General features: G+C 52.3%; 1 protein-coding gene across 3 annotated transcripts in view; it reads right to left on the minus strand.

Moving 5' to 3' along the window:
* Positions 1–23,701, minus strand: part of ADAMTS10 (ADAM metallopeptidase with thrombospondin type 1 motif 10) — a 61,965-nt gene extending 38,264 nt beyond the window's left edge. The window contains exons 1-4 of one of the 3 annotated variants that reach the window (XM_042794820.1): positions 23,611–23,701; positions 20,687–20,980; positions 7,694–8,032; positions 1,964–2,328 (exon numbers count right to left, since the gene is read on the minus strand). In XM_042794820.1, the coding sequence (XP_042650754.1) occupies positions 1,964–2,328; positions 7,694–7,781 (453 nt within the window). In that variant the 5' untranslated portion in view covers positions 7,782–8,032; positions 20,687–20,980; positions 23,611–23,701. Of the gene's footprint in view, positions 1–1,963; positions 2,329–7,693; positions 8,033–8,998; positions 9,124–20,686; positions 21,003–23,610 lie in introns of those variants that run through there. The other 2 variants (XM_033002549.2, XM_033002556.2) reach the window with 2 other exon arrangements.
* Between the last annotated feature and the right edge of the window lie 308 nt (positions 23,702–24,009).

Genomic DNA, 24,009 nt, shown 5'->3' on the forward strand with positions numbered 1-24,009 from the left:
CAGTGAGTCAAGTCCACGCAAACACGGGTCACCATGTGCAGTCGCCCCTTAGCACATGTCGGCAGGAACCTGAACCTGGACACCTCAGCAACTGGAGACCCTCTCCTCTCCCTACCTGGCCCCTCCAAAGCAGACTGATGCCTGCCCGGAGGGGAGCGTGCTGCAGCTGAGGGATGGCACGAGTGGATCAGCTGTTACTGGTCAGCTGGAACTCTGCAGCAGGTCTTCTCCAGTGGCAAGTACAGCCCCCACCCTGCCAGCTAAAAAGATGCCAGACTCTTGTCCAAATTCCTGACCCTATCGTCCTCACTAACCCAGGAGACCTCCTCCCCACTCCTTGCTGATATCCGTAGCTCTTGAGGGCAGAAGGACAGAGTTCAGGAAAAGGAGAGGTTGCTGGATGACCTTCCTCCGTCCCTATTCGTGCCTGGCTGCATTTTCCTCCAGACAGCCCCTGGTATCTCTCCAGAGCTAAACACAGCCTGTGGACTGAATTATCCCAGTACAAGTGCTGCTGGGCCATTGCTTGCCCTGGACTTGCTGCCCTCCGAAGTGGGAATGTAGGCTAATGCCAGATCCCTTCTGAGCCAGCAGCATCCATCTCACCCTTCAGTGCTTTTGTGAACACCGGTAAATTGTCTAGGACTTCAGCAGAATTCCCATATCTAAACAAAGGGCTAACTATGGAACCAAGAGTTTATGCAGCTCTGATTTTTGGCTGTGAGATAGAAACATTAGACTCTATGATATAATGAGTCAGATTCTCATTTCTGTTAATAACCCACAGCACTGTTCTGGCAGTGTAATTTAGCAATAAATCAAACATGAACTCATTCCCATTTGGAAGCTCTTCCACACTGCCAGAATACTGCTAAGAGGTGGGGCTGTAGCATAAATATGAATCTGGCCTACAGAATCTTTTTCTACATGTTACCCCTCCAACGGAGCCATCATCCTTGGGATTTGCTAACAGGGTATGTTTGCTCCATCCCTCCATCTGGCAGAGCATGAAATGTGCCTTGTGAGCCAGAAATATCAGAAAAATCACAGAAAAATAAGGATGGAAGTCCTTATTCAATTCCCAGTGCTGGAAGAGCTAATTGAATCATACCTGGAGTATTTTTGAGAGGTATTTGTCTGGCTTATTCTTAAAGATCTCCAGCAATACAGGGGTCAAGTACTCTCCAAGCAATCTAGTCCAGAGCTCAGCTATCCTTACCACTAATGTCTACCAGTAAGCATTCTTGATGATATTTAAGACCACGATGTCTAGTCTTAGCTGTTAGAACAGGCAAAATCAATCATTCCCGCCCTCTTTGCCACAAACTTGCTGGGTTTGAGGAATGCCATTTTGTCCCCTCTCAACGTTCTCTTTTTCATATTGAAAAACTGATTATTTCCATTCTTCCCCTAGAATTCACATTTTTAGCTCCTAAAATCTGGGCAGAAGTGACCGGGAACCCCAGGAATGTATCTGCAATTGCAAGGATCTGAATGTACTTCTGACATTCCCAGTTGTGCTGTGAAATTCCTGCCCTCCTGCGCTTCTCCCTCACTAGAGCGTGCAAAATATATCTTTTGCTGTTGGAACGGGAGGGGACAGTTCTGTGAGAGCCAGAATAACGGTATAGAGCCTGGATTATCCCATTCCAATTAAAATCAATGAAAAAATGCCCACTGACTTTGGTATAAACTAGACTACAAGCGAAACACAGATCAGGAACCCCTACAGATGTAATGAAGGGATGTGGCCTTCTTCACCCTCAGCTGACTCTTGATGCCCATGGGCAATATTCTAGCTTGATACCAACCCCATGCCTTTCCCACCACCATGGGCTCACCTGTTGGGACCCAAACCCGCTTGCACTTCTACAGCAGAGATCAAAGGGGCTGCAATCAGCTCTGCCCTACGGGCAGCCCCAGCTGCTAGTATTGCCCTCAGCTGGGCAAAACAGAGACTCACCAGTCCATTGCAGTTGCTGATGGCAACCTTTGAGTTCAGGTACTGATCCTGCAAGTGGCCTGCATAGTGGCAGTCTTCGTGGAAATCATGTTGCCAGTCCACGCCATCGCGCTTCCAGTATTCAACAGTGAAGTGCTCAGCCAGCAGGTTGGAGTGCAGTGTCAGGTTGAGGAGGAACTGGGTTCGGTGGGCAGAGACTTTGTAGAAAACCTGCTGCTCAGATGGCTCATAGGGCAAGGAGCCCAGACTGCGCCGAGGACGTTGCTTCAACTGGCTTCTCACGTCAAAGGTGAGGAAGTCCCCGTTTTGGTCCACTTGGATGGGGAACGCAATTTCATAGTGATCGAGGCTGGAGAGGAACTCCTCTGGGGAGGGAAAGCAAACACAAGAGGAATGACGTTCTGCAAAGAGAGTCAAACACCCAGCAGCTTCAGCGTGGAGCTGGCTACCCCCGAGCACGACTGAGCTGTAGCCAGCGCAAGGCAGAGGGACAGGATCTGACACAGAGGGTCTGCTCCGTCCAGGTTGCAGGATCCTTGGGGTATTCCCAAAGGCCTTCAGCCTACAGACAGTTGGGGTATCAATAGGCCTTGAGCCTATGGAGCATAATCTTCCTCCTCTCAGGAGATGGAGAGAAACAGACTGGCTCAAGGGGCCAGTCAGGACACCCAGATTCTGACTCTGGACCTGGACTATCCCCTATCTCTCCATCTCCACTGGGCAGAGGGACTACAGGTTGTGCAGAGTCACAGTCTGTGGTTCGCAGAGTGATTTTAACCTAGATTCCTTCAGGAACAAAGCTAGCAGTAAGGTCTCTTCAAAACAAGCCAGAACGAGCCTTGGGGCGACAGTGTCTCAGGAGAAGGCAGTCTCACTAAGGAACGTTCTTCAGAACATCTACAACTGCCACGCGGACCTGCTCGCTCTGCTTTGATAACTCGCATAATAACAGCACCACGCCAGCCTTCCTGATCACAGCTGCATCAGTGCTTTAGGGACTGGGCATCCTCCGAAGAGGCACAAAGACAATGTCCTTGCAATGCCAATCTTGCAATCAAAATAAGAAAGAGGGGAATCAGAATTCCCCAGCCGTGCTGAAAAGGCAGCAAGAAAAGAAGTCAGATATCCTGATTCCCCAGCCAGGTCTCTATCTATGACACCATCCTGCCCTCCCAGCTCACCAGCTTGGTGCTCTTTGTCTTATCAGCCTGGCTTAGCACCTTCTCTTGGGGCACTTGAGTTTTTGAGCCTGTCTCATACCACTTAGGAAATGTGCTCTGACAAGGTCACTGTCCAAAACCTCTGCCTGCACTCACACAGTAACGCAACACTTTTGGCTGTCAAAGAAATTGGCACTCTGCAACCTCGACAGAAATTTCTCATTTTCCAAGCAAAATGTCACAGGCACTGCCAGATTGGATCTGACCGGAGGTCTAGCTGTCTCTGACAGCCCTCAGTACCAGAGGCTTCAGCAGAAGATGTAAAAAATCATGCCCTGGACAGGATAGCTCCAACACATCACAGTGTATTCTTCTAAACCCCTCACGGCTGGAGGTTTGCTCATGGAGTGGGAGAGGATTTGCCCTCTTTTCACTCTGGAAGATTCTTACTGTGCTTTCTGCATCCTATTTGTAGTTGTTTCCTAAGCAAACAGGAGAGGCCAGGCTGCTCCAGGGTGGCTGCATTTCGCCTGGCTCCACAGCACCCATCTTCAAAGCCTTCCCAGCCATCATAAATTTGAACTCCAAATTACACTCTTACCACATGGCAGCACTGGAAAGTTTCCTTTTCCTCTAGTGTGTTTTCCAGTGTGGGAGCCTGACAGAGTGGTTTCCTTGGCCACCGGTAATGGGACAGTCCTTCCCACCAGCTGCGTTTAGGGGTTAGATCCCATACTTCCAAACCATAAGCACTTCTGGCACTTCTCCCTTGCCTTGACAAGCCAGAAATAATTATTAGGTTTTTAACTTCCTGTGCCCCAGCTTCTTCTGCATCACACCGCCTTGCGTGTGATACCGCCGGGCAAACAAGAGTGACTATTTGCACTTAAGCAATGACCTCAGGCTTGGAAAAATTTGCTATCGGAAGTGTCTTGTTTTTCTTTTTCCCTCTCTACAGTCCACGTGGGCTTGCAAAATAGCAAATCGGAAGAAGCTTTGTGCACACAGTGGCAAGAAAGGGCCTGGGACCCTGGGCTGCCATCTCTGATCCTGACCTGCAAGGTACATCCAGGAGGACAAAAAGTGTCCAGACACTGGGGGTGAGGTTGTGTGTGAGAACTTGCTTTTGCTGTGGTGCCAGTCACCGTGCATCCTCTCAGGGATGTCACTCTGGAAACTAAGGCACAGGGCGAAAGATTTAAGAGCAGAGCCCTGCATCACATGAATGCTTTAGGAAGTGATGCTTTAGGGCAGGGGTGCCACAAACGGAAAAAAATAATGAAGAGAGACTTTCGACACAAGGAAGAAGCCAGTGTCTTCATCCAGTGTTACAGCTGGTTGCTTCCTCTCCTCTAAAAATGTAAAAGATCGGATTAGGCTCTGAAATATTAGGATCTCTTTTATTCCCTAACACTGTGTACTACACCCAGCATCACAGATATTCCCCAATTCCCTCATTTACTCATCCCTGCCTTGGTCATGCTCCCCATATTACAGACCATACTGGGAGCTCCCATCAGCAAGAGCAGCACTGTTTGGGCCCTTCCTTCCTTCTTTTTAGAAAAACCATCGTGTGCCCTCTGACCTCTCAGCCACCTCACACTGTATTAATAGATCTTGGCCTGAAATGTGCAGTACTGCACCCACTGTATCAGAAGGGTTTGCACTGCTGATAAGCAGCCTGGTGTTTCCAGAGAGCTGTCAAACTGCTTGGAAGAGATGCTATAAAAAGACTTTCTCCAGGAAAACCTGTCCATGGGTGTGTGGGACATTGGGCACCCCTGAAGGACCACAAACCTCCCAGGAGAGGGCAAGGGAGAAAGCTGGGAAGCAGGAGGGATGGGGTGCGCAGAGACATACCTTGCTGCCCCATTTTTGGTGGAAAGGGAGCAAACATTTGCAGGGGTAGGGACTACAGAGGACGGGAAAGGGCACAGGGGAGGCGGAGTGGTAAGCTGAACAAAAGAAGGAAAAAGGGAAAAGGAAAGTGGAGTAGGGAGGATTTTATTCCCTCCTTGTACGCTCACCGTTGCCTCTCTCATTACAGAACTGCTTGAAGGATGAAAAGGAAGCAGATATTTGCTCCGGTCTTGTCACCAGGGCAAAGAGGAGCCCCAGCTGCAGCCCAGACATGATTTCTAAGGGATGGCTGTGGAAAATGCTATGGGATCCCATGGCTTCAGGCTGCCCTGGCATTGTGGCAGTCTCTTTATGTCCCCCAAGGGTCCATGGTTTACATGTGAGCCAGGAGCAGTGAGATCAGTCTGACCTAACGTTATATAAAACAGGGAATGTCTGTTACTATATGTCATTATAGTTAAACTAAGGTTCTAGCAGAAAATTTCCTTTTGATGAAAAACCATTCAACAATGGTGAGCATGTGATGAATCTTTGGTCAACTGTTTCAGCTGCTGCTCCCCACACTGTTAAAAACTGCAGCCTGAGTGTACACGTTACATCTGAATCTCGTTACATCTCTGCTGGCTTGAAGAGGCTTTTAACACTGGGCTGCTACTTCCCACAAAGATAATTACAGTTTATGACTATGGTACCTTAATCTTTTTCCTGCATAAAACAAACACACTGATCTGGAGTCATGCACACAGGGCATGTGAATCCTGCTTCACAGCTAACTGGAGCAAGACACTTGGTCAAAATCAGCGGCTTGTTGAAAACTGACCTTTATTCTCAGTGCCTTCAGCTGCTAAGGGGAGATAACAGTGTTTCACCCTCTTGAAAGGGTGTTGTGAGGATTATGTACTTACTATCTGAGCAGTGTGGTGAAGAGAAGTGTTGAGTAATATCAATAGTCTGACGCCATCCCTTCCGGGTGCAGGGAGCCTAAAAAAGCACTCTGACAGCAAGAGGGGCCCATGGGGCAGCCTGACCCTTGGGACTGGACAGGGACTGGGTCCCACGGCACCGTGCACCCAGCAACATCACGGGCTGAGACTCATCCCCCGGGCCTGCTCAGGGGAAGCCAGCATCTGGGAGAACACAAGTGCGTTGACTGTAATTTCAGTGCGCCCCCGGGTTTAGACTGAGGTGTATTAGCAAACGGTGCAGGACTCGAGGGAGGATTGCAGCTGCTGTGAGTCAGGATGGAGGTGATCTGGCAGCAAAGTCCTTGTCAGAGCGTCGCTGCGCTGCGAACGTGGTGCTGCAGATGGAGGGAGGTGTGAACTGACGGACACGGGAGGCCCAGAACAGTCACCCCAGGCATTGCCAGAGGCTTTGGCGAAAAGGACCAGAAACAGTGTTTGTTTCAGATTCAAGAAAATCTGCCTCTGTAACCTTGCACGTTGCACAGCGCCTGCAGAGCACGCAGCGCTCTGCCTGACAGCCTCGCGTTTCGCCCAGCGCAGGCTGCAGTACAGCCGTGCCCCACATTCAGCAATGAGGCAGTGCTCAGACCCAGGACAGCTCGTGGTTTTCTGTTGCCTTCGTTCCTCTTTCCTGTTCTTCACAAGAACAAGTTTGGCCACTGTAACTACAGCCCCGTGGCGTTGCACTACTCAACAGCCCAAGTACCTGGCTGACTCTGGCCTTGCTGCAATTAATCTGGGTACACTTGGTACTTCAGGATTATGGCTGCATAAGTATGCTGCTGAGGTTTTAACACCTTGCACAGATAAACGTCTAACTTTGGAGCTCTTTATTCTTGTATCTGGTGCCTGATGGGAGCATTGATGTTGCCTCTTAAGAAATGGTCACAAAACCAAATTAGCATTAAGCAATTTAACTACTCTGTGTTACCCACCCATGCTGTATGTGTACTCTAGGCTGGGTACAAGGCAGCTCACCTCACTTTCCAATCCCTTCACTCCTAACCTGGAATAAAATCATGTACAAAGGCACAAATCTATGTACAAGAGACCCACATTCTGCTTTCCTTGCAATCACTTGTATGTGTGGCTCTGTATTTAAACACAAGACTATTAGAAACACACAGACATACAAGACAGGTACAAAGTGCTCACGCCTGAGCAGGTTTGAGTATTTACTAATGGTAGCACTTACACAAATGTGCGTACGGACTAAAACTGCTCCCCCAGCAGCACATGTCTGTCCAGACTCAGCTGTGCAGAGTATTTGTATGCTCCAGCAGAGACCTCCATCCCCGCACACGCAGAGGACTTGCTCGCAAGCGCACTGGCTGGCTCCACACACACAGCCCTCCTCGTAACAAAGCCTCTATTCATCCGAGGATGCACCGCTCCACCCGGGTGGACGGGCAGCTTCCTCTAGTGCTACCACCTCTCCTTTGCTTTCTAAGCCTGAACGTGGCTCTCATCTCGCGCAGGCCCTCCTCCTCTGAATTCTGCAAAATGTCACCGAGCGTAACATCCGAGAGCAAAACGCAGCCTTCGCTCGGAGGCCAAGGGAAAATACCTGCAAATTCAGCAGGAGGAGCTCTGCTGCAGCAAAGTGAGCAGAGCAGAGTTGGAGGTGTTTCCACCTACTCCACAGCACATCGTTACCCTAATACCCACCCCGGGGGGGGCCAGCATTAGGCTTTCTGTCAGCAGAGGCGGGTGGATCCAGCTCCCCTCCCCACGGCAATCCCTACCTTGTGACTGGAACGCGTAACCGGGGCAGTTGCACAGAGCTGCAGTGGAGATGACAGTCCATGTGAGAAGCCTCCAAGCTATTGCCATGGTTAGCGATGCTTGTCTCAGTGCAGGGAGTATTGTGCCAGCTGAAAGGGCGCTGTCCCAACATGTCTCTCCCTCGGCCACCGCTTATGTAGAGACAGGAGTCCTCGGTCCCCCCGCAGGCATCCTCGGCCGCTCCGTGCTGTCCCCAAAGCAGCGAGGCCGACGGTGTCTTTGCAGCGTGCTGGGCCCGGGCCAGCCCAGCGGGGTCAGCATGGGCTAATGCGAACCGCCGGCTCTCGGTGGCATCGCCCCTGCGAAGGAGAGGGTGGGGACGAGTGAACGGGAGAGACGGGCAGAGGGGAAACAGAGCGGGGAGGAGAAGGACGCGCGGTGTGCAGGGTGAATGAGGAGAGCCCCGATCTTGAAAGAGTGAGACTGAAGGAAAGAAAAAAGGGGAGAAAAGGTCGGGAAGCGAACGCAAATGCACTTAAGCACATCAGTTCACAGCGTGGGTAAGGCACGTTATCCTGCTACAGGGACACTGCACACCTGTGTGCTGTCCCGGGGGCAAACTCCGCTCCCAGAGCAGCCCCCACACCGCACTGATAGCAGCACGGAAGGGCTGGTATATACCTTATACCTGAGGCAAGGAGCTCGGAATAAATGGGAACCCTTTGTCCTGTGGCAACACCCACGAGGAAGCGCAGACCGAAGAGTGACCTGGTCTCAGTTACCTGATCTCTTAAAGGAGAGCACGAAATAAAAGCATTAGCAGGGCGGTAGTGAGCAGCAACCTTGAAATCCTCTCTACTCCAGTTTCCCTGGCTTTAAAATACACTTTAATGACTGTCACTGCACTGAGGGAAGAGCACTTGGTCTCAGAGTGTATTGGCTAAACCTAAAAAAGTGATTGAAAACAAAGGACCCATTCAGTGAACTCACCCTTACCCTCAGCTCTATCCACAAATGGATCGTGAGATTCCAATTGTATTTGTTATTTAAAATGATTTGCTAATTGCTTCAGTGAAAGATTTTTGGCTTGCAGATAATTTCCACTCAGTCTGAGGCAATTATACAAAACTCACATAGTGCTGGAGAGTTGCATAAAGCCTGTGGTTTTTGTTTCTATCCAGCGATTAGATGACGTTTGCAATGAATATGGCACATACCTAACTACCGCCCGGAGAATCCCAAATATCTGAACAGCGAGGATCTGCTCGAGAGCAGCCCCGCAGCAAAAGGCAAACGTTCTGCAAAGGCGACAGATAAATACATACTGAAGTCTGGCTTCAGCCCGGTGGTGCAGCTACGACTCGCAGAGCGGCGGACGGTTCTGGAGCACGGCAGAGGAGGCAGGACAGATGCTCCTGGGGTGCTGGGGAGATGAGGCAGGGCTGGACACGGGATTGCAAAGGTGTCAGTAGCCGTGGCACGTGTGTGGTCCTCATCCCAGGAAGGAAACACTTGGAATAATGTCATTAACCCTTGCCTCGCTCTGCTCTTTTGTGTTTTAAATAGCAAAGACTAACTACAGGGTAGAGGGCAGGGTAGGACAGTCCGGTTCCTCCTCGGGTCTGCCGTGCTCCCTTTCACCTCATGTCCTCAGGGGAGTCTGCAATTTGTTTCTACTTCTGTTTTCCCATCTTTACTACAATGTTATTTGTGCTGTGGGGGGTTGCAATAACACCCATCACAGGCCAGAGGCTACATAGGTGAGGTACAAGAAGAAATCTGAGAGATGCCCCAATAATTAATCTAAATAAGTTAATGATTTTCCCCCTACTAGACAGAAATGCTGAGATGATTAACCATGTGTCTTTAAATCAGAATGTGGACTTCCATATTTTAAATGTTAAGATATTTAACTGTTTATTTACAGTTAAAAACGGCCAAAGGCCATCAGTGAGGCCTGGGGCTGGTCCCCCCCAGCGCCCCTTGCCAGCTCGGTTTCTGCAAAGCCCGGACACAACACCCACGACGGCAGCCACCTCGCAGACTGCGCACGCCATCAGCAACCATGAGAATAAACCACCCGACAGGGGAAGAACTAAATCTCATCTTGGGCTGCTCCGCTCACCCATGACAGGTAAAGGGAAGCAGGCCGTGGAGGCAAGAGGGCTGGGGAGGAATTCTTCCTTCTGCCTTCTTCCACCATGAGACGAGTGAGATCACCGCGGTGGGTCCAGGAGGCCACGTCCACCTGGTGACAGCATCCTCTGTAGCGTCAACCCCCGGCTGCGGCACAGGGAGGGCAGAGCCAGGGCCCCAGCAACGCACGGCCAAGTGCCACGGGCGCTGCAAGCTGCTCTGTGCCGGCTCCCCGCAGGGCTGCGGGAAGGGAACTGGAAAAGGGAGAAGGCGAAACGAAAGCCGGGCGGTGCTGCGGCCCTCGCCTAAGTCAGCATTTTTCAGCCTCTATTAAAACTCGAAATTCCAGCTTTTAAATCCTGTCACGGCTCCAAGGTCTGCGGACAGAAAGCCGCTCAGCCGAAGTGTATTTTCTCCTGGGCTTCGCACCACCAATTTTCCTTGTTTTCCAGCTGTTGAACCCGCTTCCTCAAAGCCGTTGTTATTTTCCCGGCCTTCCTCCGCCTCTTCACGACCCTGAGCTGCCACAGTCATGACTGGTGCCCTTGTCTCCCCTCCGCCCTTCCCCTTCAGTCCGGGCTCCTCGGCATCCCCCAGAACAGCGGCCAGGAGGGAGCTGCAGGCGCCAAGACCCCGCAGCAGCCCCGACCCAGGGGGAAGGAGGCACGTTCGGAGCAGCGCAAGTCAGGAACTACAGCTGCAAAATTCCCGTCAACTGGGCTGGGGGAAGGGCCCGGCTTCAATTCCTCCCCGCACACAGCCAGGGAAACGTGGCCCCTTCCCGGCGGCGCTTCACTGCCGAGACCCCGGCGAGCCCGTCCCCTGCAAGAGAAGGACCCGTAACGAGGAGGAGAGAGCCGGAGGAGCGCAGGCTCCGCGGCTGCATCGCTACGTATAAAGTTTTCCATAACTTCACTTTTCAGATTTTGCTTTCTGAGTGGCAGTGACCGGCAGGCGCGGACAAGCCCGAGGAGCCCCGGGCCCGCACGGGGGGGCAGCGGGCCGGAGGGGCTGCGGGGAGGCCCGGGGCACAAGGTGACCTCTCCGGTCTCGTGCCTCCCTCGCTTGGGCCGGTTCCGATTTGCTCCTTTCCGAGGAATTCGCTGTCCTTGGCAGGCGCCCCGCGAGCGGCTGACGCTCCCCGCTCCCCCGCGCCAAGGTGGCTTTCGCCGCGTGAACCCGCGGGCCGGGCCAGGCCGCCCGCGCGAGGAGGCGGCGGCGGGGCCGAGGGGAGCGGGGGGCCGATGCCGGCGGCTTCGAGGTCGCCTCTTCCCACACCAAAAACATGCGAGAAGCGGGGAGGGGTGGGGGGGGGGTGTGGGGGGGTGGGGAAGGGGGGGTTTAAAATTCAAGCTGGAATAAAGCAAAAAGAGAAAAGAAAAAAAAAGAAAAACAGATGACAACTGTTACTAATTTCAACATCGGGGCTGCAGACAGAATTCCCTGAAAGCCGGGCTTTTTGGCCGGGGAGGCAGCTTTATGGGAAGGTAATAGGAAGCAGATGGGCTCTGCTCGGGGCCAAGAGGAAGGTTCAAGGTGCCTCCTAGTGCAGAGAAGAGGAATTTAACTGCTTTTAAAGATGCAGGGCCCGGCGGCTTCCAGGTTTCTCATCCAACTTTTGCAAATTATGAGCTCAGGTGTCCTTTTCCCTTTTTTGAGAGAGAAATAAATACAAACACAGATTTCTGCTTCCAGCTTTCCCCGGCGAGAGGAAATACTTGCGGTGCACCCCCCAGCCCCTGGCCCTTCCACTGACATCTTCCCAACACGCAGCGCCGGGGCGCAGTGAGAGCTGCACCCCGCTTCACCCCGAACAGCATTTCTGGGCTGTGCTATTACCGACGGTGTGAAGGAATGAATGAAAAAAGTCACCGGCCCTCACAGTTACTTCTTATTTCTCCTGTAAAACGGGGTGCCGGCACTTCCTAACCACACCGGGGTTATTGAGATGCTCAGCCAGGTTCAGCCCCGGCTCCCTCCTGACCTGCCAACGGCCTGAGCGGCACTTCAGACCCCGCTGTCGTGCCCAGCCCCTGCAAACACAGCACTGTAGAGATTTCTGCTCCACCATCCACTCCAACTTCAAATTGTCCTACCAGTTCAAAAGTTACCATCAGGGGGAAGAGCTGCAAACATGCAGCTTGCTTCATGGGCTTTATTTTCTTTGGAAACTGAGCTAAATATGGTAGGGACTGCAGAGTGCTGGGGTGTGCCACGGAGAAGCACTTGGCAGCAGCATTGCCAGATTTCTCAGGCTTGCCCACCACCCGCACGGACACCCCACGGGCTCTTACCTACTGCCTGTTATCTCAGCTGCCCCCACGGCCACACAGCAAACCTCGCAGTGACTGTAGCTCACGGATGTTGATCCTAAAGTCACCACATTTTCTGAAAAAGCAGCCCCCTTCTCACCTGCTGTTGCTGCTTCATGGAGGCCCGCAAGTTTTGGCTGTAAACCCGCGGCTGAAATCTACTTCCCCAACGTTCCTGCGAAGCAGGGTAACTCCTCCGCGTGGTCTCCAGGGACTGTCCCGGGTTCAGCCTGTGCTGCTCCACTCAGGGAGTGGACACTCAGAAAACCACCACGTGCCCGTCGCTGCCTGACCCGCCGAGCTCAGTGCCATTGGGGTCAGAGCAGGGGGACACCCGGACCACTGGCCCCATCTCCAACTCCCCGCAAGAAAGGGGTGGGTGGGTGTGTCCCAAAATGCACGAGGGCTGAGAAAATTGTTTCATTGGGGACTGGAATGTCTTAAAAGCAAAAGCCCTGGTGAGCTCTGCCAGGCAGCGGCCAAAACCAGCCCTGCCCAGGTCTCCAGAGAGAACTCGGTGGCACCTTTGTGTGGTCAGCCTCGCAGAGAGCTGCACATGTCGGTGGCCACCGCCGGCACCGCGGTCTCCGGCACGCATCTGAAGGCAGCTAGCTGAAAGCTGCCCCCGGTGACCCAGGCCAGCCTTTTCGGCACAAGAAAACACACAGTCAGATGACTCTAGCCAGACATAAAAAAACCCCACATATTGAAACCAGAGTCTTCAAGGAAAATTAGTTGTCTTCTTGCACTTTCAACCAAGCCCATCAAACACCAACCTCCCTGCAGCTGATATGCATGTTTAATTCAACAGGTTTCTTGATCTGGATCAGAGGAGTGGGCAATGTCTGCCAGTCACTGCTGCAGCAAGAAATCAGAGCTCAGCCCTTACAGCCAGGCACTGACGGGGCCTGTTGGCAGTTCACGGCTAAAGGGGACATCTCCTTCCTCTCCCACCGCTGCACCCAGCCACTCTCTGCACCACCAACTCTCCCATCTCCACCAGTGCCTCCAGCCTCTCCTCGCCATCGGTGGCATAAGGAGGAGATGGGAAGGGCAACGGGGGGGGAGGGGGGCGTGAAAAACCACTGACAACGTTCCTGCCTTCTTTCCTTGAAATGGCTCCCAAACCATTTCTCGCCGTTTCTACATCCCCCCCTTCTCACCACCTCGACCCTGCGCGCCCCGGCTGTGGCACCAGGCAGGTCCCTCCCTGCGGGCGCTGGGTTCCCGATGCAGCTGGGTGTTTGCTGCTGGCCGGGGGCTCGCTGGCCCCGCTGGGCTCTCCCGGGGCGGGGGGCATTTCATACGGGTGCAGTCACCACCCCGGCTCCCAGCAGGTTCCTGCAGGTTTCTGAGGACAGAACAAACAGCGCTGCTCCCCCACACCCCCCCCCCGCCACGCTCAGCACCTCCTGCGGCAGGGGCTGAGAGGCCGGGCAGGCGGTGAGCACGTGGGTGGATGCAAAGCTTCCCGAGACCTCCCTGGCTTTCAGCAAGAGACCGTCCTGATATTCCCGACAAAATATTTGGCCGGACTGCTAAGCTGAAAACATGCTGAGTTGCAGATGGCAGAAGTCTTTTCTGCAGTCATCCTGCCAGCATGACAGGACTTCCACTGGGAAGTCATTTCTCAGCTCTAGAGTAGCATTATGGGTTAAAACCAGAAAAATCAGCATTTGATGGGCTTGGTTGAAAAGTGCAAGAAAACAGCAAAAATCAGCAGCTTACTGCTGGGAGTATCAGCTGCAGAATGCGAAAAATGGGTTAAAGTCACAGGTCTGCAGAACTGAAAACAAGAGCTTGAACCTTAATCTGCTTTGCTGCTCCAAGCCTGGCCTCTCTGGGGGCACGGCGAGCAAAGAATTAGAAACACGTAGTTATCACTGTTCACCAGAAAACAGCAGCCTCCAGCCATGGGGTGGTTACTGCCTACACGGCTCTACAGCAACCCTTTAGGATCCCCTCGCCATCCCTCCGGCTGCTCCTGTTATCAAGCCCCCACTGCAGTAAAGACAAGGGCTTTTGCCTTTCTTTCCCTTTTTTGCTGCCACCCACACTCGCTGCAGCTCACCTCGCTTGTAAGGGCTGTTTCATCTCACCCCAAGAGCGGTTCTTTGCAGACACTCATCCCAGCAACTGCGGGGTCAAATGTAGAGTTTGCTCAGGGGAGAGATGCTGCTTTGTCACTGTTAAAATAAGATCCAACCCCGTCCACAGGCGCTCCCCGGCGACATGGGAAATCTAGACTGATGCTGCCAGTCTGGACCCGAGAGGCGAGGGGTCCGAGCCCGGGTCTCCGTCCCCCTGCCAGGACCCTGGTACCGGCCGGGGTGAGCGGGGGAACACCCCCCCCCCAGCCCCCCGGCTGCCTTCAGACCACCAGCTCCCTCGTACAGGCTGGCTGCTGCGCTCCACGCCGGGCCCTGCTGTGCTCTAGCCGGGCACACCCTCCATCCCTTTGTGCAAGCAAGCTTCACAGGGGTTTGGGCTCACTCCAGTACTGTGTGGGAGTATTTTTTTTTTTTTTTTTTTTTTAAAAAACACGAGAATTGTTTTACAGTCAAGTCTATTCAGTGCAATCTTAGTGAGGGAAGGACTGAATTACCCTCTTTCTCCTCTCCAAAATCCAGCAGAATCTTTAATTTCACCAGCAAAGGGGCAAAAGAAACTCAGGACAAAGCAAGGGCATACGAGCGGAGAGCTGGGAGCACCGACCTCTCTCTGACACCGACTGCTTTGCTTTCTGGAAATACTATCTCTCTGTTACATAAGGATCTGGCCCTATCTGGAAAGCTGGGGTCATTGCATTTCTCCAAGTGTGGTAAAATGCTCGGAGGTCCTCAACAGGAAAGAATGAGAGAAGTGCCAGCTCATATCATCATCAGGGAGGGGTGTTCGGCATGGGGCAGTGCGAGCCCCAGGGCTGAGCCTGAATCTAGCTGCTAGACCAGCCAACCTCAGCCAGATGTAAGGTGGCTACCAAGCAACCCAACGCTCCCAGCCTTGGACTTCTTTTGCTTTAAGGAGATGACTCCACCAAGCAGGTCCACTTTCAGACGGGACTTATGCAATAGTTTGGAGTCGCTCCATGTGACCCAGACTTGCTGGCCTCCTGCCACCACTCTCCTTGCTGGCTTCAGCCATGCACAAAACAGAAGAATTAAAAAGACGACCAAGCAGTCATTAAAAAAAAAGCACATCTCGCCTACCATTCAGTGCCCCTGCCAACTACACACATGCACCATGCATGGAAGTACACACATGTCATCCACATGCAACCAGACCCCGACTGCAGCTGTTTGTGTGTGGCTGTACACAAGGACACGTGCTGTCTGTCTGAGGACACACACTACCTGCACGCATGTCTGTGTTCGGAACCCACACGCCCCTCCGCATGTCATCATGCACGGCCAGTACCTCTGGATATGCCACGCACAAATGCTGGTTTTATATCTGGCCTCTCCATGCCTGGGTGTCTTCCTTTTGCCTTCGTAAAACTACCTCTTCTCTCTACAGGCTTCAGAGCAGCCAGGAGAGAATCCAGATCTCCTGGGCCTCTGCACAAGCACCTCCCTCTCCATGCTCCTACTGCTCCCCCTGCACCAGCATGGAGCAAGCAACATGGCTCTGCTGTGCTGGGGATAAACTGCCCCGGGCTCTCGGAAAGGGCAGGAGCACTCACACCTCGGAGCAGGCAGGGAAGCAGACACAGCAACTGCAACAGCCCAGCGCAGCCATCTGCATCCCGGCAGAGCTGGCTCCCGCAGCAGCCCTTCAGCGGTCTTTGTGCTTACACAACACAGCAACACAAGGCACAGAGCCCTGGAGTTGCATAAAGACAAACACCCTTCTGTGCCAACACTGAGCCCCGCTCACCTGCAGAACTGCCACTGGCTTTCTCCAGGAGGGATTTGGCCTGAGAAAGGGACATGCTGTTTGTGCCAGTTCAGGCAGCAGCATGTTTTATAGAGTCATACCTTACAGCAACCTGTCACAGCTCACACACCGAGTGTGGCACCCTAAATTTGACTCCTTTGTCGAGCTGGGCTTAGGTCAGGGCAGTACCCCACACATCTGTAGTGCTGTACTTGTGCTGGGACCCTCTGACAAAGATGTGTCTGGTCATCAGGCTGGGAGGGCTATGCTGGAGGGCAGAGCCCCACTACAGCCCCTCTCATCTCCTGCCACACCGCGTGCATCCATGGGACGGTGCAGTCTCATATGCTGAAGCTGGAGAGACAAGAGAATCCCACTGAGCTTCCCAAGAAGAGCATCTGAGGCAACTGCTGTTACCCAGAAGGGCTGAGAAGCACCATGGGACCAGCAGTGAGCAGAGAGATCAGCTCTACCCTCACCACCAGCACCCAGCATCCCCACAGCCCAGCAGTGCCTAACGCTGCACCCAGCAGTAGCACAGCCCTGGACGGGGGAAAGGATCCACAGCGTTGCCCAGCTCCAGCACCCATTGCTGATTTGGTCCTGCCAGATTGAATCAAAGAAGAACTGAGGTTAGAAGGAACTTGAGGGGATCTCTGGTCCCACCCCACTCAACAGGGTTAACCGAGTTTAGATGAGGTTTGGATCACAAAACCCTGGTCCTCTCGGGGGGTCACATACCGAAGCGGCTTGGAGGAAACGCGGTGAGCTGTGGAGCAGGACCCTAAAGCAGCAAAGCCAGTTTGGACCAGGCTGTCCTTCCAGGAAATCGGAAACCCATCCTTTCAGAGAAGCGGCTGCATCGTGGCGACACAGAGAAAGGGAGAGGAGCCCTGGCTGGCCAGAGGAGGTGGCTCGTCCCGATCTGCTCTACCTGCTTGGCTGCTTCCAGCGCCTCGGGCCCGAGACTGCCCCTCTGCAGACGGGCAGGCAGCACCCAGCCTCCCAGGGCACCAAGAACACAAACCCCCACACGTACAGCCTAGCTTTGCCACCGTCCCCGTAGCCCCCCCCCCCCCCCCCCCCCCCCCCCCCCTTTTCAGAGTCTCCCTGCGAGCAGGTGAACGCTACTGGCTTCGCTTCACAGCAGGGCAAACCGAAGCAAGAGGAGAAGTGATTTGGCCACAGCCAAGCAGGCAATCTGCGCACGAGCGTGGAGGCCCCCCCCCATGCCATCACCCCGGGGCCCCCCGTCCTGCAAAGCAGCGCGACGGTGGCAGCGAGCGCCCACGGACCCCAAGGCACGTTACCCCGGAGGAGCGCGCCAGGGGAGCTCCGCAGCGGGATGAAGCCTTGCAGACCACATCGGGCTGTGGACTCCCTCCAGCCCTTACAGATCCGGAAGATCTGCAGATCGTTTCCAGGCTCCGGTTCCCTTAAGCGAGCTCTGGGAGATCTGCTGCGCAGAGAGTTTATGGGCCCTTTTTCCCCTCCCTGTAGGTTCTCTGTTCAGGGAAACATATGGCCCAGATGGTTTGGATTTGATGGGGTATGGCAGGGTGCAACAGAAAATATGCCGACTCACAAGCATATGTGTGGCTTCCTAACGAGGAAGCTGCAGCCCAAAGGCCACTGACTACGTTTCCCCGTGCCCAGCGGTGGAGGAGCTGCCTTCGTTCATGGCCAGGGAATGAATTGCTGCTAACCCCAACAGGACTGACCTCATCTTTTGCACTGTGGTTTTGACTGAAGCCCCTGCGGGGTGAAGTCCTGGTTCTGTTGAAGTCAGTGGTAAAACTTGCACGGCAGGAGGCCAGGATTTCACCCACCAGCTCAACTGGAGCCAACATTTATGAATGCTTGAGTTCGGAAGGATTTGCAGAACCGCACAGGAATAGATTCCTTTTAACTCATTTTCCCTTTAAAAATTAAGCTACAACGGAAGAGTAGGAAACGCAATAGCGATAACAGTGGGTTGGGATGATAAACATAAGTGCAAAGATGCTGAATAGTCGACGTGGCACACCCCAAGCATTCTTTGCCCACCTGGGAGAATGCAGAAGTTAAGAGAGTAGCAGCCGGACAGAGACCCTGCGCTTAACACGTGCCACTGACATTACTCCGCTGAAGTCAGATGGAGCTAAAATATTTTGGCGGAGTTTCTGAGTGGAGAATCTCCCAATTCTTGAATTGGTTGCACACTTAATGGAAGGCACTGGCAGTACCCAAGATGGGAAAATTTCCTTTGATGGTGTCCCTTTAAAACCTCCTTCAGTGTTGACAAATGACTCTGTAGCCAAGCTGGTGGTTTTCCATGTTTCTCACTCCCCAATCACTGCATGAGATCCGACCTGCTTACAGATTCCCAGGAAATGTTTGTAACTACTCGCCCTGCAAACATTTCCTATGGTGGTGGGGTCAAGCGAAGATCTTTTTGACTTGCATATCTTCAGCACATCTGAGCTGACATCATCCAAATCACTAGTGAATTGCTTCTGAAAACTTAATAAATTTGGTCCAAATGCTGTTTGTTTTAAATTCATTTGTGTTAACTTGAGATCTAGGCAGGACAGGACGTGACAAACACATCCTGCGGTGTTTCTGGCTTAGAATGAACTAATTGCTGGAAACTTGGCAAGAAAAGTGGTTTTTGGAGTTGGGGGTTTCAGATAAGCTTTAGGTAAGCGCTTGAACAGAATCATCCCCTGGGTGGGCCTGATGCAACCTGCGCTGAAAAGCCCTCCGTGGAGCTGCTCTTCTGGGCAGCTGAGCCCACGCTGTCTGTGGACCGGGGCTTCATGTGATAAGAACACTTATTGCTCCCCATAACCATCTCTGGGTGGCCTTGAGCAGTCAGTGATAACAGAGCCTCTCGTGTTACAGGTTTGCGTGTTGGTACTTAAAAGGCCTCTCGCACGACTAGCAGACACTGTTGATGTTGAGGAGGCAATACCTTCCCTCAAGGCTACACTTCACCCCATCAACTGATCGCTCAGTCACAGCTTATCAGGGTCTCCCTCTGCCAAACGAAACCCTTCGTCTCCTGAGTCTTATCTGGGAAAAGCGTGATTTACAGGAGATGACAGGACCTTTCCCATTCCCACCCAACAAGCAGCCACTCGGGGAATGGAGCTGAAGATGCACCAACGAGCGAGCGCTGGAGGTTTTGGGGAGCTAAGGAGGGGGAGGAAAGGAGAGGGTGCTGCCGTGGGGCCAAGCAGGAACAACGGGAAGCCAAGGATGGAGCAACCGGAGCACTCGGCACGTTCCATATATGGAGAAACTTCAGGACACTGGAACAGCCTCCCAAGAGCTGGAGGAAGCCTCACTGATGGAGGCATTTCAGACTAGTCCGGGCAAGGCTATGGCGAGCAGAGCAGAGGGAACACCCCTGCACCCGCTGCGGAATTACCTGGGCGCCCGACAAAGCACTTCCCCTTCTACCACCCACAGCACTAGGGAGCCCAGAAATGAACAAAGAATTCAGAAATCTTCCTGCTATCACCCGTCATGCACTAGATCTCATGCTGTCACCATGTGAACTCTGCTAATAAGAATATTAATGAACAGAATAAGAAACAGATCTCTGGTGTGGCTGAGCTAGCTCCGGCCAATATGGGTATTGGCATGGACTGAAACAGGAAAACAAACACCCCCTGAGCTTTACAGCCCTGCATATGCTTGACCAGGAAAGTCCCCAAAAACGAGCCTCTGTGTGAAATTTTAAATTTTGCCGCACAGCCGCAGCTGGCGCCGAAGCAGGGTACCTGCCCCAGAGTGTGGCTCCGACCAGTGCAGCTCCACACTTCCCTCTTGCTTGATTCTTCCCCTCTGGAAGATATTTGCCAAGGTTATTTTATAAACTCCTTTCTATTTATAGCACAGCTCCTTCAGCTCTAATGAGATAATCTTCTGGCATTTCACCATCACTAATATTTACTTTGATGTTTAAAATAACATGTTCTGAGGGATTGATCTTCTTTAAAAAAGAAAAAAAAAAACACTTTAAAACATAATCAAAGCAAAGAAATGTATGTCTAGTGCAACGGGGCCAAATGCCTAGTGATACACACGAAGTTAATGACATTGCAACTTTTTCAGGGCAGAGAGTTTACAATCCTCTGACCACATCGTGCAGGAGGGAAAGAGGCATTGGCAGCTCCTGAAGATGGAGAGAGACAGCAAAAGAGGGAGAGGGAGCGCAGTATGTGTTTATTCTCAGGAATGAAGACAGCAAGGAACGTATAATTCTGCAACAAGGATTATAGCTGTTGCTTTCTGTAATCGAGAGTTTCGCCCACGGCAGCTCTGCATAAGAGAATTATATTTTAGAGCAGCAAACATGCGATCGGATGGCTCAATGCAATAAAAAAAAAAAGGTGGAGTGGTGTGGGGATAGGGGGAGGCGAGGGAGACAGCGCGCGAGTGCAGATGCCTGACTCCTGCTGTCTGCAGACACTTTGAAACACAACCCTGCGTTTTTATGGAAACTCTGAATGTTGGAGAAGGGTGAACATGGTTTTCATTCTCATAAATGTTTTTTCCAGCGTGCAATGCTCTTCGGGCTCATTCCTTCTCCAGGGAGATGGTTCTGATTTCAAAGAACATTTGCGTTCCCTCCACCCCAGACCACCCCACTCCAACCTCAAAGAGTCTTCTCTGGAAAAATTATTTTAAAGAGTGTTTTACCTTTTCTAGTGTTTTCCCTTCTTTCTTCTTTTTCCCCTTTTAATTCCTTGAGTTTCTTTTTTTTTTTTTTTTTTTTTTTTTCTGCTCTTTTTCTCAGCAGCAGCCAAAAGCTTCTCTCTCCCCCTCAGTCCTGCGCGTGTCAGAAAGTTTCCAGGCTGAGGGTTTATGTCGCCTTCCTCAATAACCTTCTTCTGTCAGACCAGGCAGCGCTGGAGCTAGAGGCTTTGCTAAAAAGTCTCCTTTCAGGAAGTGAGCAGTAATAAGAGAGCGGCTCGGAGGCAGCATGTATAGGGGCTGCTCAAAAAAAAAAAAAAAAAAGAAAAAAAAAAGAAAAAAAAAAAAAACAACTTTGCTCAGGAATTTTGCCAGGGTTATCCCAAAAAAACCCCAAACCACCCCCCCACCCCCCCCCAAAAAAAACCAAAACAAAACAAAAAACAAATCCCCAAACCCATAAAGCTGTAAAAGTCCCGCCCTGACTGCTGACATCAGTACAGAAGGCAGGTCTTGCCTGCAACAGTATAAAACTAATCAGCTAAGCCTTTCTGCAAGGGAGCAAGCAAGGATCTTCCCCCGGCTGCTCACAGAGCCCCAGGGTGATGCTGGCAGCTCCCTGGCTGCTAAAACATCCCAATAAAAGCGATAAAGCAAAGAGCTCCTGCTGACAGTGGCAGACAAAACAGATAAAGCAAGCCAGGATTTTTGTTATTTCCCCCCCACAACAATGAACAACACTCCCATCCTTCATTTTAACCGTAGCTTTCAAATGACCTTAAAGGCATCTGGGCTCTATGGTAATGTTAGGTATTGGCTTTAAATTTAAAAAAGCCCTCAAGAATTTGCTAATATTTTAAGAAGTCCCTTCCCTCCTGAGTTACATCATTTTCGCCCTGCTGGCCCTTGTGATGCCATCATTTCTCTTGTTCTGCTGCCACCGTGGCGTGCCCCACAGGAGACAATACATTTCTGAAGTAAATAATAAACATTGCAAATAATAAAATACTGCTTGTTTAAAAACAAAGCCCTCTTAGGACACATAAAGCAATAAGCAACAATAAAGGGCAGGGGCTCATTTCCGTCTTTGAGATTAGAAAGCTGAATATGTAAGCCTTGGTAAAGAGAGAATTACCTGGCAAATCTGCAAATATCATAAAAATGGGCCCTTCCAGATCACCATGAGCTGCCCTGCTTTTCTCTGGATATGGAGAGGGAAAGGACACAGGGAAAAGAGAGCAGCACCAGGCAGCGACCTCCGGGCTGAGCCCATCTCCAGGGACAGAGGGACCCCAAAACCACCCTCAGGAAGCCTTTTAGCATAAGGGGATTTGAATGAAAGAGTAAGGGGGTGAAAAGCTGTCACGGGAAGACGTAAGCTAAGTCTTAGACCAAGCTCCCTGAACGTGGGACCCCTCTGCCCAGGAGCGGATTGCAGAGGGGGGCTCGGAGGGGGACAGCCTTGTGAAGCCCGGCGTGGGTGCCAAGGCTGCAGGACAGCCAGCCCCCTCCAGACTGCGTGTCCTGCCGCCACCCTTCTAGGTACACGCGGTGCCAAATCCACAGGATCCAGCCCCGAGGCAAGCCTGAGCAGCCAGGGCTCTTGGCGATGGTCCTGGGTGCCACCCAGCACCAGTCTGTAGCCATCTGACCATTAGACAGGAATGGAGAAAGAAAAAGCCACAAAGGCCTGGCCAGCCCGACATCCTAATCAGATGCTGGTCACGGCATGCCTAAGAAAAGGGATTAAGGAAAAAGCAAGAAGCTGTGGTACTTTTTGTGGTATATCCTCCTACATCCTCCACCATCGGTACACTAAGTTGCAGGGCTGAGCCTAAGCTAGAATCTGTATCTTTGCATTTAACAGCCGTAATACATTTTCTTCCACAAATTTGTGTAAACCCTTACTGAAGCCCTCTGAACTCGCCTCCTCGGATGGAGCAGCAGTGTGACCTGGGCAAGAGATGCCCAGGAGGGACCTCCTGTGACCCCACAGGTCTCAAAGTATTTGGTGTTGCCTGGTAGGTATGCTCTTACTAATGGCCCTGAGAAAAATCAGTGAAAACATCCTTTCCTCCCAGGAAATGCCTGACAGTGGGAGTTCACAGCCCCCAGGCCCACTCCCCAGTGCTGCCCCAGCCCTCCCCCCCCCCCCCCAGGGCATCCCAATGCAAGTGCAAGGGCTGCTCTTCCTTACAGGCATTCAGCTGGAAAGGCCGGGCTCTGTTTGAAAACTGAGTTCAAAGGGACTGCAAATGCTGGGCTGGATTATTTGGCTGGTTCCCTGGCTGGGTGGAAAGAGCAGTTTCCTTCCTCCCCAAGCCATGCTAGCCATTGTCACAGCCCCCAAAGCACATACATAAAAGAGCAACTAAACAAAGTATTTGGGGTTTAATTGAACGGTGGTGAATGGTGGTTCTTCTGGCCAGGGAAAAACTAATTGCTCAAAGCATGGCTCAGACCCATACCAGGGGCTTTCTGTCTGCTGAAGCTTGTCTCTAAACACACTCGGTGTGCAATGACGAGGCACTGAGGTGCAGGTGCCCATCTTCCCTGCTCAGCAGCAAGCACCTCTGTGATGCCTGTCCCTCTCCCTTCCCAGGGAAACTTGCTTTTCCCTGATGTGCAGGGTCTCCAGCCCCTCCTAAACGGTAAACGTAGTGTTAGAGACTCCTGACATACAAGGACACCCAATCTGTGTGCTTGGGGCCAACCCCCTGCAGCCCTGTACCCCAAAGCAGTGCGGCTCTGGGGACCCTCTCATACTCATACCAGGCCAGCTCAAAAACTGGGTCTTATTCCAGCCTCGACCTGTCTCTGAAGGGGTAATGGAGCCACCTCAGAGCAGCACACACCTTCCCAAGACAAGGCCTCCATCACCTGCACAAGAGCCTAGAAAATGGGGAGAGGTAAAGGGACCAGATACTCACAGAAAAGAAGGTATTGGACTCTTCCTGGAAAAAAAGGTTTCACAGGCAACCAACAGCCACTACGATTTGACTCCAACAAACAGTGCCAACCAGCTGCTGCTTCTTTCTAGGATGAGGAGATGAGGACGCATTTCCAGGAGACACTTGAAATCCTCTCCCCCTGGCTCCCCGGCATCCTCCCGCACCCCTGGGATGGAGGGGAGCCCTGAGCTCAGCTCAGCAGCCCGGTGACACTGCACCCTCCTGTGGCTACACGTGGCAGAGGCTGCAGGCTCAGATCCTGCCGGGTCCAGGCTCAGCACCAGGCTGGGAGAAACCCTTCAGGGATGATGCACTGAACCCTGGGGAAGCACAAAGAGCAAAGCTTCCAAGCAAACTTGGTGCCGTCGCTTCTCGGTG

Source organism: Tyto alba, unplaced genomic scaffold (genome assembly GCF_018691265.1).
Source record: "Tyto alba isolate M040663 unplaced genomic scaffold, T.alba_DEE_v4.0 Super-Scaffold_20000042, whole genome shotgun sequence".
Classification (NCBI taxonomy): domain Eukaryota; kingdom Metazoa; phylum Chordata; class Aves; order Strigiformes; family Tytonidae; genus Tyto; species Tyto alba.